Source organism: Sycon ciliatum, chromosome 2 (assembly GCF_964019385.1).
Source record: "Sycon ciliatum chromosome 2, ocSycCili1.1, whole genome shotgun sequence".
Lineage (NCBI taxonomy): Eukaryota > Metazoa > Porifera > Calcarea > Leucosolenida > Sycettidae > Sycon > Sycon ciliatum.
This window is the reverse complement of record NC_088644.1, coordinates 16424908-16447980: the sequence shown is the minus strand read 5'-3', so window position 1 is coordinate 16447980 and position 23073 is coordinate 16424908. Positions and strand designations below refer to the sequence as shown.

The following is a 23073-nucleotide window of genomic DNA, read 5'->3' as shown; positions in this document are numbered from 1 at the left end:
AGCAGTGGGGAGCTGCCAGCTAGCTGGCAATCTTGTCAATAATTATTGCCTGTGTCATTTGGGGCGTTTGGCTAAATAGCTGCTGTTCCTACTGTTTGCGATAAAATTATTGTTCCGACTCATTCCCACGTGACTAATTGCTTGTGAATAGCACCGCTTTGATTTGTCCAGTTGCCAATTCAGTAGCGGTCTTGCGAAATCTTCATTAGCTCCAGGTGTACAAAACAATTCGGCCAACCATCGACTCCAGGTAAGTTTTCCAAACGGCTTCATCATTCATTATTTTCTCATTATTGACAAAGTGATGGCTTAGACCGAGACTCTTCCAAGCTGAAAACTGAAAGGAGAGTGTATTATGCCATGCTTCGGCCGTGAAAGCATCAGAAATGGGTTGTCCGCTCCCGGCTCTCGGTTTTATTAAAATTATTGGTTGGTGATAAATGTTACAAATATTACAAAACAATAAAATATTCATATAGCCATGGTAACGATTATAGTTGGTTCTCATGCTCAGGACATTAGCCTGTGGAAATCGGTGCGAGCGGGCGGATGTTGTATTTTATTTTTCACTCACCGAGCAACTGTTCAGTACATGGGATAGTGGTGTACCAGAGCAATCACACTCACCACCGTAGTGGTTTTCCAAAATCGAGTAGAAGCGAAAACCACACTCACAGCCACATAGTAGATACATAGTGGAAAGACCTCTAAATCAGTCAAAACACCACAAGCATGCGGGAGAAAGGGCCGCAAAATCAGGAGAAACAGCATGGTCAGTGGTGAACATGGGTGACTGGGGAGCGCCTGAAAGCAATGACTCCCTACATTCCTGGCCACGACCGCTCGACCGGGCTAGAGGACAAACACGCCTTCCGGCCAAAAACTCCATCTCTTTCATTACTTCCTGCCCCACCGCCAGTCGGTCCCAAGAATTGAGAAAACAAGAAACTACATGTAATAAACGGGATATGTCGTATGCCACACGCATTGGCATAGAATATCAAGAAGAACAGCGCAAGACACCCATTAAAACGGGGTGGGTGGGCAGGCAACTTTGTCGTAAAGTAGACTCCCTGATCCGAACGCAGTTCATACGTGGTGTATTTAGCCGGCACGTTAAGTCCCATTTCCACAGGTATAGATTCCATCCTCGAGGTTTTCTCACTTCCTGATTACCCCCCTTCTTTACCAGTACCCCGTCAGGCGAAATAGCACGTCATAGTACATTTGAGATCAGCGGGAAGAAGATGACGACGTCCACTAATTTAGTATCTGTGCACACGAATCTGCTGTGTGTGTGACTCGGTGTGTCAGCTGTGATATCATCTTCTGTGGTTCCATGCCTAGCATGTACATCTGAACCATCCTGCAAAGTTTGAATGACGTAGGTTGAGCGATCGCTCCGCGAAACATACTTTTTGAAATTCTCTTCATAGTATACCTTCCACCATTGAAATTTCGAATTTCTTCAAAAAAAGTGCTGAGAGGGGTGGCTTGCAAACTCGATATGGCTTGTTCCAGGCATGCTTTGGAGCCATCTTCTGTTGAAGTAGTGGCGGGGATCTGCCCTGCAACTGTTACAACAAAAAATGATTCGATCTAAGAAAGGGTGAGACCGCGAATCTCGGTTTAATATTGAGTATGTCAAGCCTTTTCAAGACGAAGATGGAGTTCTTTTTGGAGATGGACGTCGCGGCAAAGGACATGGTGTCCGACTTCTGGCGTCTGATGAAGCCAGGGATCATTTGTCCAGTCAGGTCGGCAGCCTAACCGTCGGTAAGCTTGTGTTTGGATCCCGTTCTGCTCGATGTGGTAGATCACAAACAATTTGATATCGCACAAATTGATCTCAGCATCGTGCGTACGGTATTTTATATTCAGAAAATCCCAAAGTGTCTCTGTGTGGCCGTCCTATGCCACGAGAAACTCCAATCAGGCTGCTATGTCCTTTGCCTTCATGATTGAATGTCCACTTCGTTTGAACAACGAACACAACAATCGAGGACGGCTTTGCAATGAAAAATACAGCTATACTGGAGCTGAAAAAAAGAAAGAAAAAAACGTGCTCAGGATGAGACTTGAGTACACGCATACAGGTGAAACGCAAATTTTTGTGAAAAATGCGTGTCGCCGACTGACCAGTAATTTCGCCTGACGTTTTCGCTTGCTTCTACTCAGACTTCTTATTTAACCCCTTCTCATTAATCTTTTTTTAATCTTAATATGTTCTTCCTTTTAAGGATTGCACCCTATTGTACACGCATCGTACACGTATATTTATTCTCGGAGACCCCTTGATTTAGGCTTCGGCCTTTGGGGAATCCCTCAAATAATAATAAATAATAATAAAATAATATGGTTTTGCACGCGCAGTTTCTCAGCCTAGCCTAGCTGTACAGAAATTGAAGAATTCTTCCGTGCACTGCCAAACATTGATGCACGCGTATTTGAGAACCAAACAATATTTTACCATGGCCTAATGCTCGGCGATGTACAATGCTCTCAATCAATTTGTATAATATTAAACGCTGTAATTTTTAGTAGGTACAGTAGGGTGTACAAGAAACTGTTCTGTGACTATATCCTTTGAGAAAAGGTTGTCCAATATCCTGATTAATAACTGGACGTGAGCACTGTAAGTGTTGTGATGCAATACCCGGGTGGCATGTTTTGAAGGTATAGGTGACCAGTTCTCTGCATGCACGGTCGTTGATGTGCCGTTTATGCAATGTGTGAAACACTACAATCATATCAGTCAGCAGGCACGTTTAAGTGTCACACATGAGTGCGTCTCATGAAAAAGGATCTAAACCAGGCAGTGTTAGATGCATGCTTGAACTTGCACAACCAACCAATGACAACAGTTTAATTCAGGTAATCAGGTCAGATGTCCTTGCTTGTTGTGATGTTGTCTTTTGGAGCTGTTGACCGATGGCATGTGATCTCTGATATCTTACCCGATGTAGCACCGTCCTCTTGCCCACGAGCACAATGACGGAAAGGCAGCGGCGTGTAAACAGCTGTTCGGAGACATTCGATGTAACCACTTTTGGTGAAGCCATGCTCCGGTATCTACCGATAGAGAGACCGTCTAGCGCGAGTAGCAAAGGTTATCCCAGCGAGGTAGGCGAGTACTTTCTACGGACGGTCGGCGGTGCTGAGGTCAACGTCTCTGTTGCATTAGCACAGCTTGGTAAACCAACAAGCTGGGCATCCATCCTTCCTGAAGGTACTGAGCTTGTATCTCATGGCATAATCTACAGTTATCATGGCATTGTACTATGGTAAAAGGAACACAGATGGACTGCCTCAAGTTGTGTTAACGCCTTATAGCTGCAGTGTTTGCTATTCACAGGTTGAATACTTTCTAGTTCCAATCACTAAGTCATACGCCTTATTGTCAGTGTTTGCTGTTGGCATGTCTCCTGCTTCCAGGTGCTCTAGGGGATAAAGCTGTCCATGAAATAAAGAAGGCTGGTGTGAACATGCGCTGGTGCCAACGAACTGCAAACATGGAGATGGGAACATACTACCTCCTAAAGGACCAACCAACACCTCACTATCAACGGAGGTAATTTCAGCACTATCTATTTGTGTTGGCCTAATAAAACAGAACGCTTAGTGCGTGAAACTCAGAGTTAAAACGCTTTTTCCATCCTCTTATTGTTTGTGTTGGCCTAGTATTGAGTTCCCGAATAACGCAGGGCCCTTGTATGAAATAGTTATATCTGGCCGTGGATCAAAGAGGCGTCAGCATCAGTGCATCAGTGTGCTGCTGAATAGACGTACTAGTGCTAGGTCACACATGAGAGTGTTACATGTTCTCCCACAGCAAAAGACTGTGCGATATCTGAGCAGTTATACGAAACATGATAATCTTAGATGCACCTTCTTTCTAAGATTGGTTTCACTCCAAGCTGCGTGGGCAATTATTTATTCCGCATATGCTGAAGTTGCAGAATGCCACGTTGTGCCTTCATACATCTGGATTGAGGTCAATAATATAATACTGTCCTTTCTCGAACAATCCACTAATGTGAGACATGCTTGTGGATTTGGCTCTGTCTGTTTGTACAGCAATTCGGCGTTCAGCAGAATGCGCACGGGTACATTTGACCTATTCTCTATTGTAAGCAGTACGCGCTGGCTTCACCTGACTGGTATTACACCCATGCTGGGAGAAACACCGAAAGGTTGGTCGCAATATCTTCCGAACTTTCCATGCCCGGCCTGAAAATTAATGATGACATTGTTCAATTTTGATTGACCTGTGACAGACTACTTTGAAGTACATGCATAATATGATGATCAGCAGCTATGAATTAGCATTGATACACCCTACACCATCACAAACTCAAGTAGTCTCTTTGTTGCAAATTTGTTCCATTTCAATCAAATTTTCGGCCAGGAGCCACCATCCGGATCGAGGAGCCTGAGGAGGTTGACCTATATCATACAAAACAAAGTGGAATGATTTACGCCATACGCGATAATAGTACATATGTTCCATTATTGAATGTTACCCACTTAGGCACACACACATTGTATGCACACACACACATGTGTGAGTGACGTGATAGGGAAACCCCTACAACATTGCGGTGAGCAGTAGAACAACTGTGTGACAAGTACTTCATGACAGCAGGACAGGGGGAAGTACCAGTTATCATCAACCGAAATGCACAATATCAATTGTAAAGTAGCCTCCAACATAAGGGTCGCGTCTGGATATGTGGATGGCGTCCCTTATCCTGCAGTTCACATACAACACTTTCTTTGCAAGTATTGATGGTGATGTGAAAAGAATGAACAGCGCGGTGGAAGGGTGTTGTAGCGGCTGGTGCAATGCATATTGCTCTCCCCAGGCTGGTGCAATGCATATTGCTCTCCCCAGGCTGGTGCAATGCATATTGCTCTCCCCAGGCTGGTGCAATGCATATTGCTCTCCCCAGGCTGGTGCAATGCATATTGCTCTCCCCAGGCTGGTGCAATGCATATTGCTCTCCCAGGCTGGTGCAATGCATATTGCTCTCCCCAGGCTGGTGCAATGCATATTGCTCTCCCCAGGCTGGTGCAATGCATATTGCTCTCCCCAGGCTGGTGCAATGCATATTGCTCTCCCCAGGCTGGTGCAATGCATATTGCTCTCCCCAGGCTGGTGCAATGCATATTGCTCTCCCCAGGCTGGTGCAATGCATATTGCTCTCCCCAGGCTGGTGCAATGCATATTGCTCTCCCCAGGTTGGTGCAATGCATATTGCTCTCCCCAGGCTGGTGCAATGCATATTGCTCTCCCCAGGTTGGTGCAATGCATATTGCTCTCCCCAGGTTGGTGCAATGCATAATGCTCTCCCCAGGTTGCTTTTTGCAATGTGCATACTCTTGATTTTCTGTAATGGTCTTGGATGCGCTCCTTGACATGTTGCTCCACCTCTCCCGCATGCTCTACTCCACAAACTGCAATGAACATTGAGTAGACTACATTCTGCGCCATACACTGACCACCACTCATACCGACGACACATGTACATCATTCAACTAGCCTCCTCCTTCTCTTCTCCTTTCGGTACACTCTCGGGGGCACTCGGGACTGGCGAATGAAGGCGACACCAGCATATCCTTCAGAGGCTGACCAGACTGAAAGACGACACCAGCATATCCTTCAGAGGCTGACTTGTTGCAAGCACCTAAAAGAGCAAAACGTACTCATTGTGCTCACTGAGTTTTGCGGAAAAAAATTACATTTCAACTGTGCCTTTCTGGAAATGGTTATTGGATTATTTGGTTCATGTGAAAGAACTCATACTGGTGTTGCATTTTCTCCATCTCAGCTACATGGCTGTCTTTCTTGGAGCAGGCGAAGGCTTTGGAAGTGCCCGTGTCCATTGATCTCAATCATCGACCAGCATTGTCAAGCCTGGGTGAGCTACTGTACATTGTCGCTCCATACCTATCGTCCGTTGAGGTAAGGCATGGTATTGTCCTTATACCAAATTAGATTCAACTCATAAAAAATCCAAGTCAATCTCCAATTGACACAAACCTCCTTTATTGAACATAATCATATCCTGATGGCAATTATCCAATAAAAACAGTTCATAAAAACACCTTTTTAGGATTCTGAAAGCTCAACACTTGTTCTTTCTGCGGTGTGGATCTCTTCGCCTTCCGGTGTCTTTTTCCTGGGTCTTCTTCAGTTGTAAACACGGCTTCTTCTTCTTTTCGGTGGAGGCGAAATGTTGAATGTGACATTGCTGAACGTGGAACTGCCAGCGTTCCAAACAAATCCAGGCATATTCGAAGCATCACAGAGTACAGGATGCATAGGCTGAGCAGCAGATACAGCAGCAGCAGATACAGCAGTAGCAGATACAGCAGCAGGGGGCAAATGAGAACGTGACACTAATTGCTTCGAGTCAATGGCTGCTGATAAATCACAAGCGCGTTCAGCAGACGTCCGATCGTACGCTGTCAAGGAAGCTGGATTTTTGTGGCCCGATATCTCACAATTTTTTCGATCTTCAATACCAGCTTCCTTGAGACGTACTATCGTCGTCGCTCTCAAACAGTGGTTCATGTGTACAGAGCTTACTATTGTTGCTGAAGAGTGGCAGCCTGACATAATCTGCCTAACTGAAACCTGGCTCGACCCGAATATCGCACTTAATATTACGTGTTATGACACCTTCCGGAGGGACAGGCCCCCTGCAGAGAATAAGTCCGGGACAAGTGCAAGAGGTTATGGTGGTGTCGCTATCCTTGTTCGACAGAATAAGTTTAAGTCTGTTGCCATGCGTCCCGATCTAGCTCGCGATGGGTGCGAAGCCGTTTGGGTTCAAATCCAGCCGTATCCGGCTGCAGCTGAGCCGATCCTCCTCTGCTGCAGTTATCGTCCACCTTCTGCTAAGCCAACAGATATAGCAAGGTACTGCCAGACTCTCGAAGACGTACTCATTACTCTTCCTCTTTCATCTTCTCACGTTATCTTGACAGGTGATTTTAACAGCAAGCACACGTCATGGTGTTCGACAGATTCCACCAATACTGCCGGTGCTGAATTGTACCGCACGCTCAGTCCATTTGGTCTTCACCAACTCGTCAACACATGTACATACACGTCACCCTCTGGTGTCCAAGCCTGCTTGGATTTGGTATTTAGTAACCGTGCCAATCTCTCGTCTTGCGTCGAAACTGACTGCCCTCTGGGCGCCTCAGACCATGCCATTGTGTGCTGCCAGTTCGACATCCCCCTGCCTCAGTCTCCCCGCGAAATAACGTCTCAAACTCAGGAGCCTAACTCTATGTCTTTCGATCTCCGACACGTCACACCTGCTGTGTGGGAGGCGGTCAATGCAGACTTAGACTCAGTACCTTGGAACTCATTAATATCCTCAGACGTGGACAGTGCACTTAGTAACCTGCACAGTGTCCTGCAGACTGTGCTGTCCAAGTATGTTCCCCTTCATAGCTCCCGCAAACCAAATCGAACTCCCTCAACCCCAGGGTCTACACGCAAATATCATCCATGGGTTTCCACTGAACTACGCAAGGCTATCAAGTTGAAGCGTGACCTATTCAGCCTCTCCAAGAAATTCCCTACGGACTACAACCTATCAGCATATAAGGCACAGCGGAACCAGGTGAGACATCTCTCCCGCTGGTGCCACCGCCAGTACATTCGTTCAATCAAAACAACACTTACCTCAGGCAGCACTACGCTTCACCAGTTTGTCCTCAGTCAGCGATCGCACAAAGTAAAACCTGGCATCCCTGACATTGCAAGCCCTGATGGGCTGCTGGTGTCCGACAGCTTCCAAAAAGCAACCATCCTCAACAAGCAGTTTACCTCTGTCGCGGTGCCTGATGACCCACGTTTAGTAATACCCCCTCTCCAATATGACACTCGTCTTACTCGCCAATTCACCCGCGTTCATATCACTACAGCAGATGTTCGTAAAGCCATCTCAAACCTGAAATCTGGGAAAGAGCCAGGGCTAGACGGTATCACGAACAATATGATAAAGAAGCTAGCTCCTGCGATTTCTTTTCCACTTAGCCGCCTATTTAACCTCTCCTTTACCACAGGCAAGTTCCCTACTGACTGGAAACTGGCTAAAATTGTGCCTATTTACAAGTGCAAAGGCAGCAAATCTCAAGCTAGTAACTATCGCCCAATTTCCCTCCTGTCCTGTATTTCCAAACTTTGCGAACGGCTCTTCTTCAATCAATTGTATAATCATATTTCTCCTGCTCTGGATCCCGCGCAATCTGGGTTTCGTCGTGGTGACTCGACCGCTCTACAGCTCACCAAGCTGATCCAAAACATTGCCGACCATCGTCATATGGGGCGGAAAGTTGCCATGTGCTTTTTCGACCTCGAGAAAGCTTTCGACACCGTGTGGCACCGTGCATTACTTGCTAAACTTTCCAAAGTTTTCGGTGTGTGTGACTCAGCGCTGGAGTGGATTACAGACTACCTATCCGACAGAACGCAAGTTGTCTTTGTAGGTGGAACTCTCTCAGATGCTTCACCTGTTCTGTCCGGAGTGCCCCAGGGATCCATCCTAGGGCCCCTCCTTTTCCTAGTGTATATAAATGATCTTCCCAGTCATGTTGAAGGTGTGTCCTTATTTGCTGACGATACTGCACTGCTCCGGTTCAATGAGTGTCTAGACAGGCTGCGAGACAGTCTCCAGCGCGGTATCAACGAAGTCCATCAGTGGATGACTACCTGGAGACTAAGACCTAATATCGCCAAGACTGAGATATTATTCCTGCCGAACTCAGAGCCAACCTATGCATTCACTCTTCCCGGATCCCTCACAGACCTCACAGTGGTAAAACAACACAAGCATCTTGGTTTGGTCATTGACTCAGACTTATCGTTTAGTAGACATGTCGACTATATCTGTAGCAAAGTCAGTAAAGCTGTTGGCTACCTCGTGTCTCACTGCTCCCACCTACCGCTTGAATGCATTCGCCTTTTTTATCATTGCTATATTCTCCCCATTTTTCTCTATTGCTCAACCGCCTGGTCATCCCTACTTGGTAAATCGTTAATGAGTACCCTGGAAGTCCACAATAAGAGGATACTCAAAGTCCTTTTCCGCAAACCATCATACTTTCCTTCTGCCGAGCTGTATGATATGTTTAACACCTTCCCTATCTCTAGTCAAGCGGATCGAAAACTGTGTATTGTTGTTCATTCTATTCGTCTTGACAAAGCCCCGCCACACTTGCGTAAATATAACTGGTTTCTTCCCACTCGTCCTACGCGCAATCCCTGCACTTTACCTAAAGCCCGAACCTCAGCTTATACCAGATCTCCGTTTTTTGCTGCTTATTCTCTCTGGCTGGCCCTGCCTCTATCAGTAAAATCGTCTTGTACGCTAAAGGATTTCAAGGCCAACATGAAGCTCGTGTTCTAATAACTGCTAGTTCTTCATCCACATTTGTTTCTCTTTGCCTCCAGTAATGTGTAATATTTATTTATTTTTGCTTTGTTTTTGTTTACTGCCATGGCTGGCTACCGCCCCCCTCCCTCCATATTGGCCTATATTCTCTGGCCACGGGAAGGTGAAATAAATAAATAAATAAATAAATAAATAAATAAATAAATGTACAATGTGGAAAGGCTAGCCTGCTCAGAAATACGCTTCAGCATTTTATTCAGAAGATTGTGCGATAAAGGTGAATTGCCATACCACACTGACAGAGAAGGAGGTACAACAGTGCCTGCTGGGACTCTAGCTCGCTGAAAAAACCTATCTAGTTCAGGATGCAACTTAGAGATGTACAGATCAAGGGCAGAAACTTGCAGCTCGTCTTGCACGCAGCCAACACTTACATGGTTAGAACCTATCAAGCCACCCTGGTGATTCTTGGACATGAAAGACTTGGCGAGGTTGTAAACCGGCTTGCCATCAACAATGGTGCGAACCAAGTCCTTCTTGCACAGTAGCCGCTGAATCTCGCCACCTCTCAGGCAAAACTTCGAGGTTACGTGGAACCATACAAACTGGCAGAGCTTCCTCGGGTCGTTGCACGTTAGGACATCCGCAAAGTGTGCAGTCAAGGTGTTCCAGTCATCGTCTGAAATTGAATCCTTATGCTTCACAGCAGGTTCCAAGCCGTTCCTTTTCTTGTCTTTCAGGAGGCCATCAAGAACTTCATTTGCTCTGCGAAATTCCCGGTCTGTGAAGATGTTGATAGCCGCCGTCCTCTTTATAGCCAAATACCGTTGAATGGACGCTTTTGCTGCTATATACGAGTTACGACTGTACATGTCGCCGCCTTTCTTCCTCACATCAGCGAAATAGCACTCGAGTGCCTCAGCAATCTCTTCTTTCGAATCTCGAGCAATGTCCGGCTTCTTTTTCGAGTCCTGAGCATACTTGCAGAAACTGCGGGAGCAAAAATCAGTTGCCTCAGCGGTTTTCTTTGGAATACGATCAAGAATCAGCTTGTCCCTTTCCTCCTTTGATGACAAAGTGGAAGGTGACGACGACGACTTTTCCGCCATGAACAAAACACAAATAATTTACCAACTTGACTAGACCAAAATTTACCAACTTGACTACACCAAGCACGTGGAGAAAGAGAACGATCATCGAGCATGCTTACCTACTTGACTACACCAAGCACGTGGAGAAAGAGAACGATGATCGAGCATGCGCCTGGATATCATTCATGGCCGTTCAGCCAGGGAGCAGGGAGTCGTAAAATACCGGTATTTTACGACTCCCTGCGTTCAGCAAACTAATACTTGTCGAGAACAAACACTCCAAAATAACAGCTATCCACTAATTTTGTTGTTGGAGATTTTAGTAGGAGTTTTTCTGGTTGAATCTAAATACAATAAATGAGGAGGCCTCGGCGGACCTCGGTTTTTATAATAGTTTTTATTGGTCATAAACCCTCGGCCTCCTCATTTATTGTATACATAATGATAGATCAGGCGTGTGTGCATAATTATTTCGGGTCCAAATTTCGGCACTCTCAGTAGTACATCCTCGGACCTAAATCATGATAGTCAACCCAATCTCCATTATAATAATAAAAATTTACGAGAAGATAAGAAGCAAATTATTGCAATAGGAAAGTCAACAACAAGGGCCGCGGCGTTATTCTTAAAAGTGTTGTTTGCCCTTAACTTTCAGAGCCTTCTCGTCAGAGGAATTACAGGCAAGGAAGCAATAGAGAACAACAACCATAACAAAAGTACAATAGATGGTATATATGTTGGACTCAGTAGAGCGTCCAGCCCCTATATGATGTCCAACCCCTATATAGAGTCCATTGGTCCAAAATCCACTGTACAGAGTCCAAACTTGGAATCAACTGTGAGCTCAAAGTTTACATGAACATCACTCCCTGTATAGAGTCCAGCCATTTGGCTTCACCCCTATATAGTGTCCATTGGTCCAAAATCAACTGTACGGAGTCCAAACTTTGAAATCAACTATAAAGAGTCTTTATGTGGACAAAACTTCCTGTATAAAGTCCAGCCAATTAGGCATCCCCTATCCAGAGTTCGAAATTAGACATAGGATCTGCTGTAAGCAGTGAATATTAACCAGAAAACGGCCTCTCCCTTTAATCCTTTACATCATTCACTTCTCAAGATAAAAAAAATAAGTATTGAGGCGCCACTGCAGCCAGATCATTACATGAAAAACCCTACAAACACCATCCTCAAATCAAGTGGTCTCTTCCCAGACGCTGTAAATTACAATATCTCAATCATGTAGTGTTGCCAAATTATTGTGCACGCACACACACACACATGCACACACCCACACAACGCCAAGAAAATACCTAGAAAAAAACCAAGAATCGAAAGAGAATAATGGAGAGCCAAGGGTTAATTATTTGTTTTCAAATTATTGTGTGTGCGCGCGCGCGCACGCACACACACACACACACACACACACAAACTTATACAACGCCAAGAAAACACCAAGAAAAGAGTAGAGACACAGTACACATGCAACTCCAACAGCCATGGAAACGTCCACCCATTTACACGTAAAGTCAAGAGGGATAACAAATAATTATACGAAACGAATGCATACGTGGGCGGATGCGCGCACGTTTACATACATGTACATGTAGTAGTGTAAGAGAGTATCATAGTGCAGTAGTCAGCATAATACTAGCACATGCTGAGAGTGCAATAGCAAGCTTCACCATTGCTCATGGCCATGCAAATGTTCAGCAGCACTCAGTTCCGCAAGCTTCTGAAGATCAGCACACCTGCAACAAATAGATAGCACAAGGATACGCTTATTACCGTAATGATGCATGGGAGCACACAACTACCAAGTTCTCAACGAATGTGATGCTCAATGAAAATCGATCCACTCAAAGACCTGTGAACAGGTGAAGGTGGGGACAATAATCTATTAGTAATATGAGGCATAAGATCGTTTGTGCACACTCAAGACGCACAGACACACCACCATACATGTAGTGTACACAGTGTTTCACTTCACTGCAACTAAATTGAAATGAGATGATTTGAACAATCTGTACAGCGTTGCCGTCAGTCAGTCTTCCCCACGATGGAAATGCAATGATTTGTTGTCACGAGGCAGTTTCACTGACACAGTGTCATGTTTGTGACATCAAAACGGTTACTTCATGGAATACGAGTACATGTATTAGCTTGAGAAGCTTTTTCTTGTCATCGGCATACAAGAAATCCTCCTCCTACTAGTACTACTACTAGTACACTGGCACTGTGTTTGTGGATCCCATTGTATTTGACATCATACTAGAGCCTTGTAGAGGAAGAGTGTCGTGGAGTTCACATAATTATCATAGGGATAAAAATACATTTCTCATGAAATAAAATAATAATTGATGATAGCTAGACGATCGTATACGATTGATGCAAAGTCCTTGCAGTCCTTGAGGACTATTACGAAGCGGTTGATTACTTTTAGGGCATTCATTCAAGCAACATCAAACAAACGCGATACGCTCCTTGAAAAATGGAAAAAAAATTCAAGCATATTACGACAGGACAGCAGACCAATCGAAACGAGTAAAAGCTTCCTTACCTCAGTCATCGTCCTGCCATGTAGTTGGACAGCCTTTTGACACGGTGGTACAGGCAGCTCTTGTCCAGTCAAACAGGGTATCCTTGTGGCGTCGAACGAAAGAGAGTGTCAGTGTATCTGACTCGTCAGATTTGAACTATGCTGAACTTTTCTCGTTCTCCGCTTTCTGCTTTCATCCCTCGCTCTGATGAAACCGTTCAAACGTCTTACTGGCAGCAATGGCCAGCCAAACAGGGGATCCTTGTGGCGTCGAACGAAAGAGAGTGTCGGTGTACCTGACTCGTCAGATTTGAACTGTGCTGAACTTTTCTCGTTCTGCAATTTCTGCTTTCATCCCGGGCACTGATCAAACGTCTTCCGAGAACCACAAGACGCTTTCCAGATTTGATTTTGAACGTCTCCTTATCCTCCTTGGTTACTCGAGACAGATTACTGTCAGCAACTGCACAGCAGAACTGGCAGCCATGGCTGAAGTGAAGAAAGGAATGCGCTGCCACGAGGCAAGCAAAACTGAAAAGGTGTTTGTTCTCTTTTGGGCACAACACACAGGACGGCGTGACTGGATAAACTGGACTCCTGGACCGTGAATAGGGGACTTGTAGAAAAAGTGTACTCCTTATAGGGGATTGCGCGGCAGGATGAAGCTGATCAAAACTGAGTGGACTCCTGGACTCTGTATAGTGGATTTTGGACCAATGGACTCTATATAGGGTGCTGGACATCATATAGTGCATGGACTCTATACTGAGTCCTACATATATGTAAATTATCACGAATGGTGAAAAGTCAATGTAGATGAATCATTTAGGTCATATTCTCTTTGGCAGCACTGTCTACTGCACTGGCAGGCATAGTTTTGCATGACTTGAGCTGCTCTCTGCAACTGCCACCTAGTAGATAATGAGCAATGCTACAACAACAACAACAACAGGAGCAACACTATCAGCACTTCTACCATGCAAGAACAATGGTGTTGCGACCAATCAGCTCATTGCTGAAACTACCAAGCATCAGGATATCGGTTATGCTAAATTGCTAATGGTCAACAATACCCAGGTCGGAGAATTTGTGATAAAATTAATAGTGTTATCCAGCTCGAACCTTAGCAGGTCATCATGCATCCAGGCGAACACTGCTAGAAAATTCTTTCTGAGTCTATACCAGGAGTACAATTGTGTTTTGTTTCTGCCAAGCACACTAGTAGATATGTGCGGTGGTCTGTGATGTTGTCTGACTGTTGACTGTGTACTGTGTGTGTTTTAAACCTGTGTCCAGCTGCTCATTCTTAGCAGCAGTACAGCTGTTACAATCGCCAAGTCCAAGCTAAGTGGCTGGAAGGAGTTATCGTAAGTTCTGCTGTCCACACCTACAGGCTACACCTGCAGCTGTTGTGCGGAACTACTCATCTATTTGGTTGTATGGAACCAATGGTCTATTTGCAGCAGTCAATTATACGGCCGCTCGGATATACTGTCACCGGTATGAAGGGGTGTTCAAGTGTATTCTATGTACATGTGCCACGAAGGCAGGATTGCATGGTGTAGTGGATGCACATCCCACTGTTTGTCATTGTATCCTTTTATGTAACAGGTATGCATTCTGTAGAACCACTACACATGGCAGTTGTCAATCACCGTGACCAAGCTGCAGTAGTTCTGCATGTGATTTCCAATTTTTTAAATTTGTTCGTCATACTTCTGCTACAGTAATTTGAATCGGATCAGCGATCCTGACATAACATCGGAATGACTTACATGATGCTATGCCTACTTTTGCCATGTCATGCGGCTTGTTCTGTTGTGTTCCTGACATTATTGACTTGTGAACAAACAGGGATGAAGAAGTTCTTGGGGATGAGCGACTCGCAAGTCGACTACGAGAGGAGCTAAAGTGCAAATCACTAGCAATTTCATGCTCCAATCACTTGGATGGTGTGAGTTGTTGTTTTGACATTCATGTTCCTGTACTTGCTTTATGGGTAAATCTGTGTAACGTTATTTGATTTTTCTTGCTCTGCGCTCTCTTTTGGAATACTATGGACTGGCAATGATTCGTAATGGATTGTATTTTTGAGCAGCTCAAAATCATTGCATTGTCTCTCCTACCTGCATTCAGTTTTGCATGTTGTGGTGTGGGAGAAAGTCATAATCTACTCACTGGGCAACCAATTCCGAGGCTGGCAAAATAATGTTGATATTATAATTATAGAATGGGAGTAAAGCTGCATTGTTATGCCCATAGCCCATAGGTTCGGGCCACCAGGAAAAAACCCACAGGGCCACTAGGATATCCCCAATAGCTCTCTGGTGGCGTGCTGTGTGTATGTGTGTGCGTGTGTGTGTATGTGTGTGTGTATGGGGGGGGGGGGGGGGGGGGGGAATGTTTGCTATGTGATCACCGAAGTCGACAAATTTCGGCCCATTCAAATTTCGGCCTTCCAGGGCTAATACCCATTTCGGCTACATGAAATTTTCGGCCTGTACTGCTGCCACCTGTATACACTGGCACATTGAACCTTGCAAAACAAAATTTCGGCTGCAAACAATTTTCGACCAAATATGACCAGGCCGAAAATAAATATGCGGCAAATATTTGTAGACTTACAGTATCCGTACTCATCAGTGTTTGTATGGGTACATGAACTCTTGATTCTAACATACCGGTTTCCTATCTGTAGTGTTTGTATGGGTACATGAACTTGATTCTAACATACCGGTTTCCTATCTGTAGTGTTTGTATGGGTACATGAACTTGATTCTAACATACCGGTTTCCTATCTGTAGTGTTTGTATGGGTACATGAACTTGATTCTAACATACCGCTTTCCTATCTGTAGTGTTTGTATGGGTACATGAACTTGATTCTAACATACCGGTTTCCTATCTGTAGTGTTTGTATGGGTACATGAACTTGATTCTAACATACCGGTTTCCTATCTGTAGTGTTTGTATGGGTACATGAACTTGATTCTAACATACCGCTTTCCTATCTGTAGTGTTTGTATGGGTACATGAACTTGATTCTAACATACCGGTTTCCTATCTGTAGTGTTTGTATGGGTACATGAACTTGATTCTAACATACCGGTTTCCTATCTGTAGTGTTTGTACGGGTACATGAACTTGATTCTAACATACCGGTTTCCTATCTGTAGTGTTTGTATGGGTACATGAACTTGATTCTAACATACCGGTTTCCTATCTGTAGTGTTTGTATGGGTACATGAACTTGATTCTAACATACCGGTTTCCTATCTGTAGTGTTTGTATGGGTACATGAACTTGATTCTAACATACCGCTTTCCTATCTGTAGTGTTTGTATGGGTACATGAACTTGATTCTAACATACCGGTTTCCTATCTGTAGTGTTTGTATGGGTACATGAACTTGATTCTAACATACCGGTTTCCTATCTGTAGTGTTTGTATGGGTACATGAACTTGATTCTAACATACCGGTTTCCTATCTGTAGTGTTTGTATGGGTACATGAACTTGATTCTAACATACCGGTTTCCTATCTGTAGTGTTTGTATGGGTACATGAACTTGATTCTAACATACCGGTTTCCTATCTGTAGTGTTTGTATGGGTACATGAACTTGATTCTAACATACCGGTTTCCTATCTGTAGTGTTTGTATGGGTACATGAACTTGATTCTAACATACCGGTTTCCTATCTGTAGTGTTTGTATGGGTACATGAACTTGATTCTAACATACCGGTTTCCTATCTGTAGTGTTTGTATGGGTACATGAACTTGATTCTAACATACCGGTTTCCTATCTGTAGTGTTTGTATGGGTACATGAACTTGATTCTAACATACCGGTTTCCTATCTGTAGTGTTTGTATGGGTACATGAACTTGATTCTAACATACCGGTTTCCTATCTGTAGTGTTTGTATGGGTACATGAACTTGATTCTAACATACCGCTTTCCTATCTGTAGTGTTTGTATGGGTACATGAACTTGATTCTAACATACCGGTTTCCTATCTGTAGTGTTTGTATGGGTACATGAACTTGATTCTAACATACCGGTTTCCTATCTGTAGTGTTTGTATGGGTACATGAACTTGATTCTAACATACCGGTTTCCTATCTGTAGTGTTTGTATGGGTACATGAACTTGATTCTAACATACCGGTTTCCTATCTGTAGTGTTTGTATGGGTACATGAACTTGATTCTAACATACCGGTTTCCTATCTGTAGTGTTTGTATGGGTACATGAACTTGATTCTAACATACCGGTTTCCTATCTGTAGTGTTTGTATGGGTACATGAACTTGATTCTAACATACCGGTTTCCTATCTGTAGTGTTTGTATGGGTACATGAACTTGATTCTAACATACCGGTTTCCTATCTGTAGTGTTTGTATGGGTACATGAACTTGATTCTAACATACCGCTTTCCTATCTGTAGTGTTTGTATGGGTACATGAACTTGATTCTAACATACCGGTTTCCTATCTGTAGTGTTTGTATGGGTACATGAACTTGATTCTAACATACCGGTTTCCTATCTGTAGTGTTTGTATGGGTACATGAACTTGATTCTAACATACCGGTTTCCTATCTGTAGTGTTTGTATGGGTACATGAACTTGATTCTAACATACCGGTTTCCTATCTGTAGTGTTTGTATGGGTACATGAACTTGATTCTAACATACCGGTTTCCTATCTGTAGTGTTTGTATGGGTACATGAACTTGATTCTAACATACCGGTTTCCTATCTGTAGTGTTTGTATGGGTACATGAACTTGATTCTAACATACCGGTTTCCTATCTGTAGTGTTTGTATGGGTACATGAACTTGATTCTAACATACCGGTTTCCTATCTGTAGTGTTTGTATGGGTACATGAACTTGATTCTAACATACCGGTTTCCTATCTGTAGTGTTTGTATGGGTACATGAACTTGATTCTAACATACCGGTTTCCTATCTGTAGTGTTTGTATGGGTACATGAACTTGATTCTAACATACCGGTTTCCTATCTGTAGTGTTTGTATGGGTACATGAACTTGATTCTAACATACCGGTTTCCTATCTGTAGTGTTTGTATGGGTACATGAACTTGATTCTAACATACCGGTTTCCTATCTGTAGTGTTTGTATGGGTACATGAACTTGATTCTAACATACCGGTTTCCTATCTGTAGTGTTTGTATGGGTACATGAACTTGATTCTAACATACCGGTTTCCTATCTGTAGTGTTTGTATGGGTACATGAACTTGATTCTAACATACCGGTTTCCTATCTGCGTCTTTGAATAGAATGAGCAAGCAAGATGGTCAACTGTAGCTAGTTGTAAAGGATCAGTGTCTACATACTCCACGAGAACCCCCAGCAAACTGGTTGAGCATCTAGGTGAGTAGATTTATCTTAACTAAAACATGATGAACTGAAAAATCATCTCTGTACAGCTCACGACAACTATCACTAACCAACAGATGACTCTTGATAGCCGATAGCCGATTGCTGATTGTCTGTCGGTTAGTGATACATTATGTTTTAGTCATTTCTTCACCTTCACCCTATTTTTGACCTGTTCAGCTGAATTTTATTTTTTCCACACGTATAGCGTGAGGTTCTCGATCTATGCTTCTGCTGTAGCTCTATACGTTGCTGTATTTGACTTTTTTTCCATTATTCCCTGTATTTACCCATGATGAGAAGGGAACGAAAACGTTCGGTTACTAAATTGGCTAACTGGACTGTGTGGATTGCGTCGGTACTGACACCTTTTCTTTCGAAATTGGACACGTCTCCCATTTTTTCCTTACAGTTCTCCTTTTCTTACACCTGGAGAATTGGTGTGTGTGTGTGTATGTGTGTGTGTGTGCGTGCACGCGGGTGTGCGTGTATGCGTGTCGTGTTGTGTGTGTGTCTGCACTCAATTCTACCAATTCTCCTCTGTGATCAGGTGGTGGTGATGCGTGGGTTGCTGGCTTCCTACACGTAATTCTGAACACAGAAAGCTCTCCATCCGTATCTGGAATTGAAGGTATGTATTGTGAGGAGCCCATGTTTAAAAAATACCTCCTCCGTAGGTGACATACATGCCAGTGAAGCTGTGTTTGAAGAGTGTTATTTGGAAGAGTACAATATTAATATACTTCTGGCTGCACGAGGAGAACATGGATGCAGTGAATGGGATTTTCGGTCTTTGACCACTTGCTGGTGAGCTGATCTACTCACCTCCCACCGCTTTAGGAGCTGCATCTGCGCCTTGATCCTTGAAGGGTGGTGGCGTTCCTACAGATGCGGAAACCTCGGTTTCCAGCCGAGTCTCACGCGAACCGTGATTTTTTTTCTTCTTTTCTGGTAGGTCTGTAATTGTGCTAGCCTCTTTTATGATCTGGTTGATGACTCATCTTTTCTCGGATGAGCATTCGCACAAGCTCATATGACATTACGTGCCATTTCTAGTCTCATTAGTCTCATTCTGTGAGAGGCACAGAAAATGCTTAATTTTCACGAAGAGTGCAGGATTTTGTTAGTTTCTACTGCTACTTTGCATTTTTTTGTTACATGCGACCCCTTGATGCCATGCTCATGTTGACCGAAACAGAATTGGCAATGGTATGCGATAGATACAGGAAGATAACGATTTTTGAGGGAAAACTTAGCCAGATTGTTCGAATGGAAAACCTTGTGTTGCCTCTTTTGAAGAAGGTCTTACCATTCCAAATGAGACCACTCGAATTAACCCTTCGCTAGAACATTGAACACTCTGTGTATTGAAGTATTTTCGATTATTCTGTACAAATGCTGTCATGTTGCTTGATTCTTGAATCCGCATTCTGTAGATATGGGTGTACTGAAGAAGGCAGCACATCGCGGAGACACCCTTGCATCACTTGCTCAAACAAAGCTGGTAAGAACGGCAGTCATTGTAAGGCGGGCACACGGCTTGCAATGTAGAGATGATTTGTCTTTCTTAGCACATGCATGCGTGTGTTCACCTGGTATGTGTATGTGCAGTTATCTGGTGAAAGTCTTTATCTGCGCTATGCAGGTATTGTCCGCTATCATTGATATAAGAGATAATCTGCCGGAGTACATCCAGTGCATTTGCTGATTTGCGTGCTTCTTTTGCAAAGGGCATACATGAGTGAAATTGAACACGCGTGTGCACGCACCTTATGTGTGTGCGTGTGCTGATGAAAGGTGTAATCCCAGAACAAGTTGCTAGTCTAACATAGCTTGTTCGCTATCATCGCTTCAGCGATGGGCAGGTGTTAGGCATAAGATGTAAGGTGTGTGTGCGCGCATGAGCTCACACGTGTCATTGTTCGCAGCATTTTTCATTTCCCACAGTCCTTCTGTTCCAAACACTTCACCAAAACCCAAGTCCATTCTAGTCACTAGTTGTTCTGTTGATTGGCATTTCTACTTGTTCAGGGTGACTTCAGCAGTGTGCGTCTAGATGAGCTGGAGGCTGAAGAGGCAAGAAGATGCCAGTAAGCAATGCCATGCGGCAACGCTGCTGTTTTCTGCGTTCACACATTGCTGGGTGGATTCCGAGACTTTCGAGCACTCATGCTATTATCCTCAGTCAGAGCGTCACATCTGTATGAACGGTACTGTGACAAAACTATGCAACCTGTTATGGTTCCTCGGGCTAGTCCACCAACTAAGAAAAAATGAATATTAATCCCATCACAATTTCATGAAAAATTCACACCCACAACCACTTTTTGAGAACATTAAGTTCAACATGACACTATGCAATGTGTTTTTTGTTGTTGTTGACTATGTGATTTCCCTGGCTGCGGACCTCTTCTGGCGCTGTCCTTCAAAGTATATTGTGAATATGACCAATGTTTTTTTCAACACTCGTTATGACCAGTAGTTCTTTCCTCTTCTCTTGGAGTGGTCTTATTTTAATGACAAAATGAAGTTGTTCTTGTTGTCACCTTATGCTGTTCCATGGTCCAAGAACTCTATAGGCAACAATTTACATATCTATCAAAAATTCTTCTACTTCTAGCACCATGGCATGTCCTACATTGCTGCTGATCTGTATTGACGATTCATATGATATCTAGGTAGACTGCCACAGATACTGATACGCTGTGAATGTAATAGTCCTGCTTCTCCTGTGTTTAGTTGTTTAGTTGTTCATGGGCCTACTAGAACATGCTACAGTGAACACTGTAGTGCTTTGTGTCACTGTGTACCAGTTCTAGTCCTTTCTGTTGTCTAATGTATGGGACAAAGATTATCCGGTGCTCACACGCTTGCGATCTTCTCATGCTATTTATTTGTGTGCGATGGTGTGTTATGGTCGTGTGGAAATTTTTTGAAATGAGTTTTAAAAGGTGCTGATGTGCGATGGGTTTGATAGTTTGCGGTGTGTGTGTGATAGGGAATTCTTCAATAGTGCTGCAGTCAATGGATCAGCTATACCATCACTGCTCTCTGTACTTGTGACTTGTACTGTCCTCTCCTGGTGGTGGATATGTGGCTGGACAGGTACAGTCGTCTCCACTTATAACGGACTCGCTTGTAGCAAATTTCATGATAATATTTATATCGAACCATTGAACTCATACAAAATTGACCCTTTGTAGCGAACTGTTTTCGTTTATAACGCATCATAATCTTGTAGGGGAGCATGACAATACAAACCAGGTGCACTCGTGCTGTTACTGGCTGTATGCCAGGTATGATGACTGTGTTGTTTGTAGGGTGTGAGTGCATTTCTGTTATAAAGAGCTTCCGTTGTGTAGAACTCCTGCACAATGGGTTCGTTATGTCAGGAGTCGACTGTAGCTAGGTATTATGAGTGAGCGTGGTTCAGAGTGTGTCTGTACTGACTGTATAAGTACAAATTTTCGTTCACGAAATCTTTCGTTATTTCACTCCACCACTGCACTGGCGCATGGCACCAGCCGGCTTGTTACGTACCAAAATAATAAATTAAAAAATTTAATTTCGTTTTTGGTCGAAGTCCGTCACCCCGAACGCTCAGAAAAAAAACTATTTCGCGCCCCCTGGGCCCTAACGGATATAATAATAATAATAATAAAACAGGTCGCGTAATGAAGCAGCATAACGATAGATGTGCAAAGTCATGATGCCTGGTCCGCTTCTGTCCTGGGTTCACTACCCCGTGCGTTGCAGCCGCGAGCAAAACCAGCTCAGGCTGAGAGTTCCCTCCATGATTGCTTGTCCAAAGCGCGCATTCTGAGCCCACTCAGATCAGTCATGGTCTTGGGGAAGTCTACCCTAAAATCAAATTGTCACCAGTTGTAGTCTTCGGGGTGCTGAGTCGAATGGTCTTGGTCCGAGGAAGCTGAGACGCTCCCTTCCTACTTGAATCCCAATCGAACTCGCGCACTTCCACCGAAACTGGGTGACTGCGCCCTACTAGATGGGGATTTGTATGCAAAATGTCACTAAAAGCGCCATTTCGTTCTTATAAAAGCACGGATGATCGCCATTGGCCCATATGTTGTAGTCTTTTGGACGCTGAGTCGACTAGTTTTGATCCGAAAAGGCTGCGATGTAGCGTTCCTCCTTTATTCCCAATCGAACATGGTTGAACAAGTGGTCACGTGCTTCTGCGTACACCAGTCACCTGGTCACCGTGCCTGCAGGGTACAACTTACTAGCCTGTTTGACCTTTTTTGGGTGCAGTCCTGTCACTCGAGTTGAACTCGAGTTGAACCTTGGTGTGAAAGTTGTCACCTGCTGGCGTGGTGACCAGGTGATTTGGGCACCCAGGAGCACGTGACCGCTTGTTCAACCATGTTCGATTGGGAATAAAGGAGGAACGCTGCATCGCAGCCTTTTCTGACCAAAACCAGTCGACTCAGCGTTCAAAAGACTACAACATATGGGCCAATGGCGGTCATCCGTGCTTTTATAAGAACGAAATGGCGCTTTTAGTGACATTTTGCATACAAATCCCCATCTAGTAGGGCGCAGTCACCCAGTTTCGGTGGAAGTGCGCGAGTTCGATTGGGATTCAAGTAGGAAGGGAGCGTCGC

General features: G+C 44.1%; 1 protein-coding gene across 1 annotated transcript; it reads left to right on the top strand.

Annotated features, from left to right (window-relative positions):
• On the top strand, window positions 1-21390 carry LOC135808939 (2-dehydro-3-deoxygluconokinase-like). The gene is made up of 11 exons (XM_065322189.1): window positions 1-250; window positions 2967-3229; window positions 3436-3571; window positions 4078-4193; window positions 5832-5965; window positions 14340-14410; window positions 14898-14997; window positions 18349-18442; window positions 18999-19079; window positions 19885-19952; window positions 20480-21390. The coding sequence occupies exons 2-11, from the start codon at window positions 2992-2994 to the stop codon at window positions 20540-20542; spliced, it is 1101 nt and encodes a 366-aa protein (XP_065178261.1). The 5' UTR covers window positions 1-250; window positions 2967-2991; the 3' UTR covers window positions 20543-21390.
• The last annotated feature ends 1683 nt before the right edge of the window (window positions 21391-23073 follow it).

Coding starts and splice junctions, on each gene's coding strand:
- LOC135808939 (XM_065322189.1), top strand. CDS start 2,992: ATGACGGAAAGGCAGCGGCGTGTAAACAGCTGTTCGGAGACATTCGAT. Junction 18,443..18,998: donor CAAACTGGTTGAGCATCTAG/GTGAGTAGATTT, acceptor CTCTGTGATCAG/GTGGTGGTGATGCGTGGGTT. Junction 19,953..20,479: donor CACTTGCTCAAACAAAGCTG/GTAAGAACGGCA, acceptor CTACTTGTTCAG/GGTGACTTCAGCAGTGTGCG.